The sequence below is a fragment of the Antennarius striatus genome, chromosome 4, assembly GCF_040054535.1.
Source record: "Antennarius striatus isolate MH-2024 chromosome 4, ASM4005453v1, whole genome shotgun sequence".
Classification (NCBI taxonomy): Eukaryota; Metazoa; Chordata; class Actinopteri; order Lophiiformes; family Antennariidae; genus Antennarius; species Antennarius striatus.
Window position 1 is genome coordinate 1396766 of NC_090779.1, and position 15849 is coordinate 1412614.

The window sequence follows — 15849 nt, forward strand, 5'->3', positions numbered from 1 at the left end:
ACTTTGGGTGACAACATATCCAGCTTGGATGCAGTTGAGATGATGGAGCTTGTATCCATGCAGCCGGCCGTGTCCCTCCAGCTCATCAATGAGGAACGAGTCTACCTCAAGAGGGTCCGACTCGTTTTTCCTCCCGTATAGCCCCATGTTTTTCAAGTGTCGTCTTAGGGTACGCATGCTTATATAAATGTCATCCACGGAGCCCAATAACTGTAAAATCTCACCATGTCTCAAGCCAAGCATGAAATATAATTTAATGGCATCATGTAAAGGAGCCATGATTTACTGATGGCCAGCAGACAGTAAATGAAACCACTTTAAAAAGTCCTATCTCGGAATTTCGTGATACGTATCACGAAATAACGTGATACGTCCCGGTTTTTATTTTCTTGGTGTGGCAGCTCTACGCTGCCGTAGATTTACAATGAAATGACTATAATCTATAATGTTAAATGGACCAAATCTTCATCCTGTTGCTACTGACTGCTAATTTATTTCTTCATAACGGTTAATCTGAAGCTGAGCCTGGTACAGATGTGTGCAAATCCTTATGGCTAGCATTAGCTTCAGTAGCATTTGGAAAAAATAAATATTTTCAAAATAATGAAAAACCAACAATATGTAAAAGTTCATGTTTGGGAAAATATAGCATAGAATTCAAAATATTACTATGCATAAGAAAAAGTTTTCAGGTTGAATGTAATGTTTGTTTATTAAGGTTTTAATTATGCATTTTAATATTTAAGGGATAATAATAAGGCCTTTCCGTACATTTTAAACACAAACACAATCCAAACTCGTCTAACAAGAATAGATCTGGACAGGCTCAGGTTCAGAGGGAAATAAACCATCAAAAGTCAATACAACAGACTGCCGACCGAGTCAGTTTAAACACAAATGACTCACTACAGAAGGTACAAAATCATTAACTGCAACCAACCTATAACTAGGATATTAACTCGAAGTAAATCTAAAGGCTGCTAAAACAGGACTGTTGGACCAGCATCAGTCAAAGAGGGACAATTACTGGCTGTCCAAGTTCTGTTGGGACGGAAATGGAAAAGAGAGTAAGTCGGTTTTGATGTCCATTTTATCAGTTATTCTCTCCATTAGTGCAAATCTTCCTACCTTGAATTGAAGAGAAACAGGACAAGGCGTCACGGCGGCACATGTTCATCCAACCAGCAGGGGGAGGACGGTGAACACAGCTGATCTGCACCTGTAAAGCAAAAGTCCAGCAGCTTGTCCTCAGCAGTTCAGTCCACTCCATTCAGCCATGCTGGCTTCAGTCCTTCTGCTATGGCTCTGCCTCGTCTTCTTCATTCTTCAGCTCAAATCTCGGAGGCCCAAGAACTTTCCACCAGGTCCCCTGGCCCTGCCGATAGTGGGGAACATTTTGCAGCTGAGCCTGGAGAACCCTTTGAAAGACTTTGAGAGGGTGAGCTCACTCCTTAGACTGATGATTCCGACCTCCTGATTCTTGTATTGTTTTGGTATTGATTAACTTAGTTTTATAGGTATTTAAAATGTGTCTGAGAAAATTAAATATTTACATCTTGTCTCAACAGCTGACGGTAATAGTGTGTTGTAACCATGTAGTATAAAGGTCATGTCATGTCACGTCTTTTAGACTATGATGATACATGGAGATGTCACATTAAAACACTATAATATTTGCACTTCATTTTAAATGAGGACAAGGGTGACTCAAAAGGAGCAAAAGTGTATTTCTCAAGCTGTTACATAACCTGTTATCTGAATAGTTACTGCTGTTGAACTCGGACTATAGACAACTACTATTACATGTCATAAACACGGCTTTTTCTACAATGGATATCTGCAAAGGTTTATCAGGTCCATTGATCTTTAATGCATGAAATATGGCAGACATCAAAAGCTACCAAAGGTCTTTTGATGTCATGACCAAAACCAAACAAGATCTCCACCATTGTTAATAAAAATATGGATTTTAATCGTTTTCCATTCATTAAAATTCAACAAACTCCTCCGAGGGTTTTTGGTAAGTATGAACTTCCAACCTCTCATCATTGGAACTTTATCAGAGGTGTCTTCCTCCAGGAGTCGCCGTGAAGTTAACACACAACCCAACAAGCAGCACAGTGCTGGGTTCTGCTTACGGTTTTAACAAATTTATTGTTCAAATCAATTTGGTTTTCTAACAAAATGCCACTTCAGAACTCAAATGAATCGTAACCAATTTCTCTTCATTTCCCGTCGGGGATTATTAAAGTAAATCTATAAATCTTACAATAAAGGCTGTGGTTTTTTTAGTTAACAGACCCATTAGAGAGTAGAATCCATGTGAAGCTGTTTGACATTTACAAAATATGTAATTCAATAACTGTTATCCCGTCCTAGCTGAGGAAGGCTTATGGAAACGTCTACAGTATATTCATGGGTTCCAAACCAGCTGTTGTCATCAGCGGGCTGAAGGCCATGAAGGAGGCTTTAACCAGCAAGGCTACGGAGTTTGCTGGACGACCCCAAGATCTTCTAGTCAATGACAGCACCGGGAATCAAGGTAGAGCACATGTTAAGATCAGTTTGAGATCAATTAAGTGTATCTATCTGTTATATGCCTTTATGTCCACTGAATGAATCAAATCATTCCCATACCATTAAACATGTTTTAATGGAAAAAATAGCCTTGATAAAATTTCTGGGTTTTGGCATTCAAACACATTTTCAGAATCTTTACACAAATAAAAACCCCAAATCAAGTATAAGATGAAATCCTACACCTCATGAGGAGTAATCCGTTTCCTGGAAAACTCAAAATTCAAAATTCATTTAAAAAGATTTTTTTAGCGTTAATTCTTCACTGCAGTGTCCAAGTCTCAATGTGGTGCATACCTGTGATCTCTGGAGACTCCCTGTGCAAACTGTGGCCTCACTTTTCAAACTGTTGAAGGACAGGCTGCTTTGTTTCTCCAGTTCTAGTCCAAACATTGTCTCACTCAACCCGGTGGTGTGGGGAAACCAGTCCTGCATACCAACGAAACGCTTTCTGACCGGCTGAAGCCACGACTTTCACACCTCATTACTCTGTAGAATTCATCCCCATTAGCATGTAGTGTGTTTTTTGTCGACACAGACTTTATCTGTGTGTGCTCAGTTATGGGAAACATAAGATACAAGATGATATGAAAGAGTAGTAATAAAAGTCATAAACGTAGAACTCAGACATCCATCCTTCCATCCATCTTCCACCGCTTATCCGTAGTCGGGTCATGGGGGCAGCAGCTTCAACAGGGAGCCGGAAACCTCCCCTTCCCCCCACATCCACCAGCTCTGACTGGGGGATCCCAAGGCGTTCCCAGGCCAGTGTTGAGATGTAATCCCTCCACCTGGTCCTGGGTCTGCCCCGAGGTCTCCTCCCAGCTGGACGTGCCAGAAACACCTCCCTAGGGAGGCGTCCCGGAGGCATCCGCACCAGATGCCCAAACCACCTCAACTGACTCCTTTCCACGCGAAGGAGCAGCGGCTCTACTCTGAGCCCCTCGCGAACAGCAGTGTTTCTTACCTTATCTCTAAGGGAGACACCAGCTATCCGCCTGAGAAAGACCATTTCAGCCGCTTGTATCCGCGATCTCGTTCTTTCGGTCATGACCCATCGCTCATGACCATAGGTGAGGGTAGGAACAAAGATTGAACGTAGATGGAGAGCTTTGCCTCTCGGCTTAGCTCCCTCTTTGTGACAACAGTGCGGTAAAGCGACTGCAATACCGCTCCTGCTGCCCCAATTCTCCGTCCAATCTCACGCTCCATTGTTCCCTCACTCGTGAACAGGACCCCAAGATACTTAAACTCCTTCACTTGTGGAAGGACCTCATTCCCCACTCGGAGAAGGCAGTCCATGGCCTCAGACCATGTCCTCAGATTTGGAGGTGCTAATCCTCATCCCCGCTGCTTCACACTCGGCTGCAAACTGGACCAGTGAGTGCTGCAGGTCACAGGCTGATGACGCAAACAGGACCACATCATCTGCAAAAAGCAGTGATGCAATCCTCAGGCCACCAAACTGTAACCCCTCCTCACCACGACTACGCCTCGATATCCTGTCCATGAAAATCACAAACAGAATTGGTGATAAAGCGCAGCCCTGGCGAAGGCCAACAGCTACTCGGAACAAGTCCGACTTACTGCCGAGAACCTGAACGCAGCTCTCACTTTGGGCGTACAGGGATTGGATGGCCCTGAGAAGAGGCCCCCTCACCCCATACTCCCGCAGTACCTCCCACAGTATATCCCTGGGGACTCGATCGGACGCCTTCTCCAAGTCTACAAAACACATGTAGACTGGATGGGCATACTCCCAAGCCCCCTCTAGGATCCCTGTGAGAGTAAAGAGCTGGTCCGTTGTTCCACGACCAGAACGGAACCCACATTGTTCCTCCTCAATCTGAGGCTCGACAATCAGCCGGACCCTCCTTTCCAGCACCTTGGAGTAAACTTTCCCAGGGAGGCTGAGGAGTGTGAAGAACTCAGACAGACTGAAGCAATTAAAGTATTTAACAGGAACCAAGGCAGTCAGAGACTGCAACATCCTGCGAAGGGTAGGTCAGGGTACCCTGAAGGTAGTACCTGAGAAGTGCATAGGTTTGACCTTTCAGGGTGGGCCAAAGCTATGCACTAACTTTGACCATAGGTCAAAGCTAGTGCATAGGTAGATCAAAGCCCTAGCTTTGATCTATGGTCTCACTCACACTGGCCTTCTCCCTCGTATTTCTATTTCTATCTTTATCCGGTTCCTGAGTGTACAAAAGTTGAAATTTGACCTTGACCTAGTTTTCTCAAGGTCATCATCTCATTTTCATCCCCTCTGCTGCCTGAGTAATGTGCCTTTTTGTTTCATCTTTCTATCTGCGACGGTTTTGAAGATATTTGGTGGACTAATGGACGAACACACGGACACTGACAATATATGATGATCTGCATCTGCCACGTTCTGTTTTGTCTTTTCCATACGTTCCTGACTTGGTCTTTTGTTTATCTGGTTTTCAGGTCATGTACTTTCTGGTTTTCTGTCACTGCTACGTTCGTTATTCTTTGCACCTGGTTTGTTTTCCCCTGATTGTTCCGTTTGCTCTTTAGCCAATCTGTTTAGTTCTGTCCCATTGCTCACACTTCACCAATTAGTTATCATCAGCTCCACCTGCACCTAGTTTAGCACCCTGGTCTATTTAAGTTCCTTCATTTCAGTTCAGCGCTGTCACAGTGTAGTTCGTATTTGTGCAGAGATCCTTGTATGCCAAATCTTTATTCCTTGACTGTCTCCTTACGACCACGACTTTTGGCTTGATCTTTTTGTGACTTTGTAGATTTTGACCTCTGCCTCTTTTGACAACGATTTTTGTCTTTTGGTACCCTGTGAATGACCTTGGCCTTATTGCTTATTGCTTATTGGATTACGTCTCTTGCCTGCCACCTCTGTACCGTCTTTGTCCTGTTTCTCCGCTTTTGACTCCTGCCTGGATTTGACTTTAGACCTATTAAAAGTTTATTATTTTATTATTATAGCGATTTGTTATTCATCATCATCAGTCACTGACACCTGTTCTCTGAAAGTATACACCCAATTAATTAATCCACACAACCAAGGCCAGGTTAAGACCCTTATGTTTAAGGTGTTGTGAGTTGCTGATGTCATTTCCAGGGGATGGAGTTTATAAGCAGACTTTTATGAAATGATCAAAAATATGTGGATGAGACAGAGAAATTAGAAAGCAAGAGTTGTTTCAGGCATCTCAGTGGATCACTGTCAAATCAGATAGCTGTGTACATCTAGTGTGAAACAACCATTCTATAGTGTCATCCTCAGCTCTCCAAGGATTAAATGTTGGTTTTAATGTAAATAGAGCAGAAAATGGTATCAAAGTAGAAGAGGTCTGAAGTCTAGCACTGGAGAGAATGACCTTCATGCTCTGTCTGTGTCCACATGCCTGTGGCAGGAATTATTCTGGCAGATTATGGATCACCGTGGAAGGAGCATCGTCGCTTTTCCCTGATGACCTTGAGAAACTTTGGTTTGGGGAAGACCTCCATGGAGGAGAGGATTCATGGAGAGCTACAGTACACCATTAAAACACTGGAGAACAGCATCGGTATGTCATCTCCGTATGGAAGGCAGGTTTTGCAGTACCAGCTACTTTGGCTTTGGTAACTGTGTTGCTATGTTGACTTTAGCATTGTGCTAACTGTGTCCTCAACCAAACTGGGCCACACTTCAATAGTTATTATGTCTTTTACAGGTAAAACCATGAGCCCTCAACTTATGTTTCATAATGCATCCTCCAACATCATCTGCCAAGTTCTGTTTGGTAAACGCTACGATTATGATGACGACTTCATCAAGGTGATCATTCAGTGCTTTAATGAGAACGCCAAGTTAGCTAATGGACCATGGTCTATGGTGAGTAAAAGCATGTTTCCCGGGTAACAACACTGACTCAGGAATGTTAGGCATGGACGTTGAGCTAAATCAATCAATCAATCAAGTTTTATTTATATAGCGCTTAATCATGACAACAGACATTTCAAAGTGCTTTAACAGACAGAAACCCAACTGAACCCTCCAGAGCAAGCATAAGCGACAGCAGCGGGGAAAAACTCCCTCGATGAGGAAGAAACTCCGGGCAGGACCCAGACTCTTTTGGGCGGCCAGGAGAAATATGGTCCCTGGAACTGGTCCCGGTCAGAACCTGGTCTCTGGTACTGGTCCCGGTCAGAACCTGGTCTCTGGTACTGGTCCTGGTCAGAACCTGGTCTCTGGTACTGGTCCTGGTTAGAACATGGGCGGCAGCATTCTGAATTAGTTGAAGAGTCTTCAGCGACTTTTTGGGGCAGCCTGAAAAAAGTGCGTTACAGTAATCTAGTCTGGAAGTGATGAAAGCGTGGATTAATTTCTCTGCATCACTCCGTTTTAAAATATGTCTGATTTTAACAATGTTTGAGATGGAAAAAGGCCGTTCTAGAAACCTGCTTCATGTGTGTGTTAAACCAGAGATCCTGATCAAAGATGACACCTAGGTTCCTCACAGTGGTTTTGGCCTCAAACGTGATGCCATCCAAGGTTATTACATCACTGGGCACTACATCCCTAACAGTTTTTGGGCCGAGCACAACAACCTCAGTTTTATCAGAATTGAGATGCAAAAAGTTATTGGTCATCCAATCTTTAATCCCTTTGATACACGCCTGTAATTTGCACAACTGGCTGACTTCGTCAGGTTTAATCCAGAGATATAATTGCGTATCATCGGTATAACAATGGAAGTTGATGGAGTGTTTCCTTATCAAATTACCCAGAGGAAGCATGTACAAGATAAACAGTATTGGACCAAGAACCGAGCCTTGAGGAACTCCATAACTAACTGTAGTTGACTGAGAGGAGTTGTTATTAACGTGAACAAACTGGGAACGGTCAGTTAAATAGGACTTAAACCACATCAGTGCTGATCCCTTAATACCAATTGTTTGGTCCAGACGTGCCAGAAGAATATTGTGGTCAATTGTGTCAAACGCCGCACTAAGGTCCAAGAGAACCAGTATAGAAACAAGTCCTCTGTCTGAAGCGGTTAGAAGGTCGTTGCTAACCTTGACAAGTGCTGTTTCCGTACTATGATGTTCCCTGAAACCTGACTGGAAATTCCCGAATAAACTGTTGGATTTAAGGAAATCACATAACTGATTAGCGACTATTTTCTCCAACATCTTAGATAAAAACGGGAGATTTGAGATGGGTCGATAATTATTTAGAACAGTAGGGTCCAGGTTAGGTTTTTTGAGAAGTGGCTTGATTACAGCTACTTTAAAGGACCGTGGTAAATGCTAATGTTTTACATACTGACAATGACAATACTAACATTTGAGGAAACATTAAGTAGCAAACAGTGACAATGCATTTGTCTATACTAGAGGATTTTTCTTTGGTGGTACTTCAATTTGGTTTCATCTACTTTTTTAGCCAATTCTAAATAGATTTGTTGATCTTCTGTCAAGAGGGTCAGGGTGTGGACCCAAGTGCAAAACACCATAGGCAGAGGTTTTATCCACGATTTAATCCAAAAGTCAAAAATTCTCCAGACAGGCAAGAATCAGAACATCAGGACAAACCAAACTTGAAAAACGAACCAACACCGAGTTCTCTTCCAACCTGGCTTAAAAAGCCTCATGATGATTACACCAATGATGTTCAGGTGTGAAACTCAGTTACTGGTGTGTGGGTGAGTATCAGGTGTGGAGCCGTGGCTCCACCCACAAGCCTGGCCCATCTCCCTGCCACACACCAGCACTGCCACGCCGAACTGTGACATCCTCGTTATTTTGTATTTTAAGAAACATTTGAAAGTAAGTTGTCTGTCCTATATGTTGCTCTGCGGTTCACTGGCATCGCGTCTGGAGCGTACCCTACCTCACACCCTTAGGCCTTGTTCAGACTGGTCGCTAGTGATGGGCGGATGAAGCCCCGTGAAGCTTTGAAGCTTTTCATCCCAATCGGTTCACCCTGGTCCAAAGCTTCATGAGGCTTCATTTGCTCTAGTACGCCATCTACTGGATGGCAAAATATCAGGTAGCATGGGTTTGTAGTGTGTAGCATTTTGCAGAGAGCCTGGGAATAAAACTGTCAGCAAAATAAAGAAGTGTGCAAAACATGTATATTTTAGTGATTTTTAATACATTATACTGTATATATAAACATACACACAGACCGGTAGTATGGAAAGTGATTATGTGGATATGAGGAAAAGAAAAAAAGCATGTAGAGTGACGGGAGGGTGGTTGGGGTTGGGACAATGATTGTGCTTCTGTTACATTGATATATGGCCAATGATTATGATTTTGTGACATCTTTGGTTTTTATTTGTGGATCAAATTAGTATATATACTTATAAATTATAAATTTATAAATTAGTGTATATATATTAGTATATTAATATGTACTTATAGTATATATAAGTATATATAAAATTATTAAAAACAACGATTTCTCCACTGTGGCAGGTTCCATTTCCTGATTCTCTCCTAAACTAACTCTCTCCACACTATCTATACCTCTCTCCAAAATATGTCTGAATCTATCCAAATTCCTAACTGTCTCCACACTATCTAACCACAACTCTCCACCAAACAACCACATTCTGAATGGAGTGTGATCGCTTTATATCGGTGTTAATGCATGTATCATGAGCCGAATCAGTCACGTGGTATCAGCCGGGTAGCGGGGCATTCCCGTGATGGAAGCGTCGACACGGAACGTCACTCCCAAAGCCTCGCTGCCCGGCGATGCTTCGGACGTCATCCTTTTAAGCTCCTCCCTTGGATGAAGCAAGCCTCGATACGCACTTCGCGGGAACGCCCCTCCCCTACTCGGCACACGCTTCGGAGCTTCGATCCCCATCGTCACATCACTACTGGTCGCCTATATCTGATTTTCATTCCATCCAGATTGATATCGCATGTCTCGTTTGTAGTCTGATCAGTCCCATACCACATGAAATCTGATTTTTGCGGGACGGAGTGAAACTACATTGGGGCGGTAGTGTCATTTTATGAATATCACACATGTTTTACTGAGACTGGAGGTGAAGTCAGAGGGTCACCAAAAATCTAAAAGCTCACCCGGTGGAGAACAGACGTCTTTGACAAACATCACGGCAATGCATCAGAAGTTTTCAATTGAAATGCCGACTGTGACTTCTTATTTGAGAAATGTTTTTTGTAACCTGCAGTGCTGATAAAATAATACTATTTGTTTTTCAACAGCTGTACGACTCTTTCCCCATGATTCGTAGCTTGCCGCTGCCCTTCAGACAGAGCTTTAAAAACGTGGAGGTATGCTGGAAATTCATTGTGAATATTTTTATGTACAAAAAACTGTGTTCATCTAAGCAAAGAAATTTGTTCCCTGGATAAGGGTCGATCATTCTAACATGGTGAGAGGATTTAGCCTAATGCTAATGCTAACGGTCTGTAAAATGTAACATTAACAACCCATAGATTCAGATTTCACATGTCATGTTAAAATGACTCAGTAAATCTCAGACTCAGTGAACAGTTTGCTCTGATGTCACTTCCTGTGGTCTTTTCTTCTTTCCTGCTGGCGTCCTCTGCAGCGTTTCCTCCTTCTTTTATCCACATCTCTGTGAACTTCATATAGTAGACATCAGCTGCAGAATAGCGTAGGTTTCTTAGTGGTGGCTGCTGGCGGGAGCTCAAGAGCACAAAATTGGGGAAGCAGCAAACTATGAGACAAACAAGAGTTAACAAGATTAACAAAATAACAAAATACTCCCTCTAAAACTAATGAAAAATAAAACAGAGTTAGTCGTAGCTGGCTTGGTGGTCGGGTTGATGAGGAAGAATGGAAGCCAGGTGAACCTGAAAAGAAAAAAAACCATAGCAGCAAAAGAGAATGCCTGAACAATGATGACATCCAGCATAGCAAAGTGTAGGCAGAAAAACAACCAAAAGACTCAGTAAAGTCACTAAACTTTGCAAGGAAACTATGAAATACTGTAAATATGAATTGATTAGTCAATGTGTATTGACAGTAAGTTAAACATGAAAATATTATGAAGTAATCGTGGGTAAAATAATCTAGGATCAAAATTGTGTAATTGTATGTTTGATAATATACTGTAGATGTGTCGTGGAAGCAGGCACACCAATTTGATTGTTAACTGTCACGCATTTTCATAAACCCTGTGTGTAAACTTGTACATCAGAACAAAGTTTTTGTTTTTTCCTGAACCTCCAGGTGAAGTTCAGTGGTACAAAGAAAAACGTGAAGGACCAAACATTTTTCAAAGGTAATTTATCTTTTCCAGACTTGTCAAAATCTTGCCAAAGGCTTGCTGGCTGAGCACAAGAAGACCAGAGTCCCTAATGACCCACGGGACTTTGTTGACTGCTATCTTGATGAAATGGATAAGGTGTGTTTAGTTGTGTTTGATTGTGTGTGTATACTGGTGTGTCTGGAAACAGGCTATAAGTGCACTTATTGTCTCGTTTCAGAGAGTCAGTGATGGTACTTCATTTTCAGAGGAACGACTGTCTATGTCTATGCTAGATCTTCACTTTGCTGGTACTGACACTACCTCCAACACCCTGCTGACAGGTTTCCTTTACCTGATGACCCACCCACATATACAAGGTATGCACATTCACATATGGATTATGTTCAAGTGAAGTAAATTATGGTTTCATTTCTATGCAGAAGACACATGCTTATATAGCACCTTCCTTTGAGAACTTCTGAGCCTGGAAGAAGCTGCTGTTCTAGCCAACCATAGAAACTAAATGGTTCAAAATGGAGTCACTATTCCTCTTACTGGTTTAAGAAATGGTATCATAATTCCTGTTTCAGAACAGATCAGGTTCTGCCTTCAAGGTATATAAGTGAACAGTTGACTCCCAATGACACCTCAGATAGGATGGAACCATTCTGGCTGTGCCAAAGTCAAGGCTCAACTCTAAAACTCAATTTGCCTATGTTGTCAGGGTCACACGGTCAAAGACATAAAATTAACAGATTATCGACCTCTTGTAGATTACACCGGTTCTTCGAGATACGAACATCAGACTTTGGAACAGTCGGATGTTCATATCTCGGGGAACAACTGGGTGTAGTACTCCTTTCGGCCGCAAGCGCTGTCGAGCACGCATCTTGATCACTCATCTCCCTCGTCCCAACCAGTCTGTTCTCCCAGTTATAGATTGAGATTTAATACAGCTGTTCCCCGCGATACGAACGTCAAACTTCTGAACATAAACAGACAGTGCCTGACTTACAAACACAATAGGTTCAGATTTTGTTCAGAAGCTGAATTGTTTGTAAGTTGTTATAAATTATTAAGGCCAACTTTTTAAGACTAAACTTTTCAGAACATCTAAGTTTGAACCTAAGAGTATTCTTGAAACCTGGCTGAATGGCAACTTTTTTTCAGAAGTACTTGTTTTATTTCTTAGAACTCATCATTTCAGGAATTATGCAAGGTGACCCTAACGGCATCATATTCCGCCCTCCCCCAACTCTCAGAGCGTTGTCAACAGGAGATTGACGATGTGTTGCAAGGAAAGACAGAGGCCAGCTTCGATGACAGACACCAGATGCCATACACACAGGTAGAAGCACCACACCATTTTGTTCATGACTTTAATTATAACTTTGGACTAGAAGAGCCAGAGGATCATTCAAAAAGGTGAAAATTCGAGACCTGTAAGGGAATGTTGGGATTCATAGCACTTCAGTGAGATTATAGAAAGAGGTTAAAATTATTTCTTGATGTGAGATGGTCCTTATTCTTTGTGTACATGTTATCACCAGCTTCCCAGGTTACAACTTCACAAGTGTGCTCTTCGGGGACTTAGCATCTGTCTTACTTTTCTTGATTTCTTTCTTGATTTCTTTAAATCTGTGTGCTTTCAGGCTGTGATCCATGAGATACAGAGGATAGCAAACACTGTTCCACTCAGCGTCTTCCACTGTACGACTAAAGACACTGAGCTCATGGGATATTCTATTCCCAAAGTAAGTGACTAAGTAGGCTAAAATAATGATGACAGTACAGTGAATTGAATTTTAGGTCTGTATTCGGTAAAAGTCACCTATAAATAGATGAAAGGTAGGAAAGTTAACCTCGGCAACATTTTCTGTGACTTCTAACTGATCTAACTTTATAAATATTGACTTTATTTTAATATTTGTTCAGTGTCGTTCAGTGTAGGTATCAGATTTGTTTGATCTCATGGTTAAATGATGATACAGATAGTGGCCTTAATAAAACACCTCTTAATTGATTTGCTTCAATCTCTGTTCAGGGTACATTGATTATCCCAAATCTGAGCTCTTTGTTGTATGAGGAGGGACAATGGAAATACCCTCATGAATTTAACCCTCAAAATTTCCTCGATGACAACGGAGAGTTTTCTAAACCAGAGGCGTTTATGCCTTTTTCTTCTGGTAAGGCAACACAAATAACCATTTGCAGTTATAACACAATAGATGACTTTCTGTTTAACCAAACTCTTGAGATCCGAGTTGAATTTGTGTTTCAGGTCCTCGTATGTGTCTTGGAGAAGGTCTGGCTCGCATGGAACTCTTTATCATCGTGGTGACACTGCTGAGGAAGTTTACGTTCATTTGGCCCGAGGACGCAGGAGAGCCAGACTATACACCTGTGTTTGGGGCTACCATGTCTCCCAGAACTTATCGCATGAAAATTGAACTTAGAGCAACACCGTAAAGTAATCTCTAGGTGCAGACAGAGATTGACCCAGATTAACAAGAGGTCATTAATGCCTGAGAACATTTACAACTGGAGGCGTTGGTGTTTCCCTTGATTGTAGTCAACAACAGGCAGTGGACTTGGGCTAAATCATGATATTCTCTAACCCTGATGTAATGGAGAGCTAAGCTGCTATACATTTCTAAACTGGTACTACTAAGTACTATTATGTCACTGTACTATGTCTTAAATAGAGTTTCATCTAAAAATCATAGCTTAATCAATAGTCCAACATCATATTCTACAAAATGTTTCCTTCTTTGTTGGAAATGTAATAATGAGAAATAAAATGATTTCAACTGTCTATGTAGTTTTTATCTAGCTGCACGAGGAACAGCAAGTCAGAGTACCAGGGCCGTCTGAGACAATGTTCAAATAACAAAGACAGGACTTATTAATAGTGACAAACGCCTCCGGAAGTGTCTAGACTCTAATCTTCCCTCCAGAGACAGAACTAATATTCTATGATACAGACATTCAAACAGATAAATATTGGAGAAACACAAGATAGGTACAAGGTTATTGGTGACCACTGATCCATGAATCACACGACTAACTTGAAGGACACTCAGAATAACAACATAGTTTATTACAACTTTCATAGCAGTTGATATAATGATGAAACCTCAGGCATAAGGGACTGATGGTGTGCAATTCAGATTCATCACAATGGGTCAAACTAAGGGTTAATACCTAAACAGTTCATTTGAGGTAAACGATATCATCCATCAATCTATCCGTCCATCTAGACATCTTGATGCTCCTTGAACGAGTACGATCACAATCGTCTGCCTTGTGGGTGATGGGTCTACTGGAGCAGATCCCTGCTGGCCACGGGCGAAAGGTTTTGTTTTTAGGGGGGGAGGAGGTCAGAACATGGAGAGAACCCATGCAGAAACTGGGTGAACATACAAACGGCATAGAAAGGCATTGAACCCAGAACCATTTTGCTGAGATGCAACAGCGCTACCCTCTGTGCCACCGTGGTGCTGCATGGAAAACCTGCTCATTTATTTACAGCAGAGCCAGAGGCAGTGACCTGCAGTCATGAATATGGAAATATACTATATATGTAAATATACTACATAAAACATATAATATAATACTATATAAATGTAATATATTTACTTATTTTGCAAGAAGTAAATAAATTGCAGTTCTATTATGTTGTGAAAGTAACAAAGTGTTTTACATGTTCAAAAGCATCTTAACATTGGTGCCCCCTGCCTGTGAAACATTTTCCCTTCTCCCTGCATTAGTACCATACATAGTACAGCAGTAGCAGCATTAACGAAGATTGTTAGCTGCTCATTAGTTGTTTTCCAGGCACACTACTCTTAAACCTTCACCTCCTTCTTCTTCTTTTCCTTTGGGCTTTTCCCTTCAAGGGTCTCCACAGCCAATCAGTGTCCTCCATCTAACCCTGTCTTCTCATCCTCTTCTCTCACACCAACTACCTTCATGTCCTCTTTCACTACATCCATAAACCTCCTCTTTGGTCTTCCTCTAGGCCTCCTGCCTGGCAGTTCAGAACTCAGCATCCTTCTACCAATGTATTCCCTATCTCTCCTCTGGACATGTCCAAACCATCTCAGTCGGCCTCTCTGACTTTATCTCCAGAACCTCTAACATGTGCTGTCCCTCTGATGTACTCATTCCTGATCCTATCCATCCTGGTCACTCCCAGAGAGAACCTCAGTATCTTCATCTCTGCTACCTCCAGCTCTGTCTCCTGTCTTTTCCTCAGGGACACTGTCTCTAGACCAAACAACATCGCTGGTCTCACCACAGTTTTGTACACCTTTCCTTTCATTTTAGCTGAAACTCTTCTATCACACATCACACCTGACACTTTCCTCCACCCGTTCCATCCTGCCTGGACACGCTTCTTCACCTCTTTTCCACACTCTCCATTGCTCTGGACTGTTGACCCTAAGTACTTCAAATCCTCCACCTTCTTGATCTCTTCTCCCTGTAACCTCACTCTTCCACTTGGGTCCCTCTCATTCACACACATGTACTCTGTCTTACTGCGGCTAACCTTCATTCCTCTCCTTTCCAGGACAAACCTCCACCTCTCTAGCTTCTCCTCCACCTGTTCCCTGCTCTCACTGCAGATCACAATGTCATCTGCAAACATCATAGTCCATGGAGATTCCTGTCTGACCTCGTCTGTCAGCCTGTCCATCACCATAGCAACAAGAAGGGGCTCAGAGCTGATCCCTGATGCAGTCCCACCTCCACCTTGAACTCCTCTCTCACACCTTCAATGAATGACGTATTTTAATATTTTTTGCATATATAAGGTGCGCTGGATTATAAGGTGCACTGTTGGTTTTCAAGAAAATTAAAGCTTTTAGGTGAGTCTTATAGTGCGGAAAATAAAATTAATTATATATGTTATATAAACAAGGACGAAGTATGAAAATACACACAAAATGCACTAGAACACACGAATGCACTACACACACCTCACCACTGTCTTACAGTCCTCATACATGTCCTGCACCGCTCTAACATACTTCTCTGCCACTCCAGA

General features: G+C 42.1%; 1 protein-coding gene across 1 annotated transcript; it reads left to right on the forward strand.

Moving 5' to 3' along the window:
* Nucleotides 1-1276: 1276 nt before the first annotated feature.
* LOC137593957 (cytochrome P450 2F2-like) lies at nucleotides 1277-13547 on the forward strand. Its single transcript, XM_068313096.1, has 11 exons — nucleotides 1277-1438; nucleotides 2380-2542; nucleotides 5973-6125; nucleotides 6273-6433; nucleotides 9787-9855; nucleotides 10851-10955; nucleotides 11038-11176; nucleotides 12062-12147; nucleotides 12452-12553; nucleotides 12844-12985; nucleotides 13081-13547. The coding sequence occupies exons 1-11, from the start codon at nucleotides 1277-1279 to the stop codon at nucleotides 13266-13268; spliced, it is 1470 nt and encodes a 489-aa protein (XP_068169197.1). The 3' UTR covers nucleotides 13269-13547.
* The last annotated feature ends 2302 nt before the right edge of the window (nucleotides 13548-15849 follow it).

Excerpts from the sequence above, each read along its gene's own strand:
- LOC137593957 (XM_068313096.1), top strand. The coding sequence starts at position 1,277 with ATGCTGGCTTCAGTCCTTCTGCTATGGCTCTGCCTCGTCTTCTTCATT. Across the intron at positions 11,177-12,061 it reads GACCCACCCACATATACAAG|AGCGTTGTCAACAGGAGATT; the intron begins GTATGCACATTC and ends CCCAACTCTCAG. Across the intron at positions 12,148-12,451 it reads ACCAGATGCCATACACACAG|GCTGTGATCCATGAGATACA; the intron begins GTAGAAGCACCA and ends GTGTGCTTTCAG.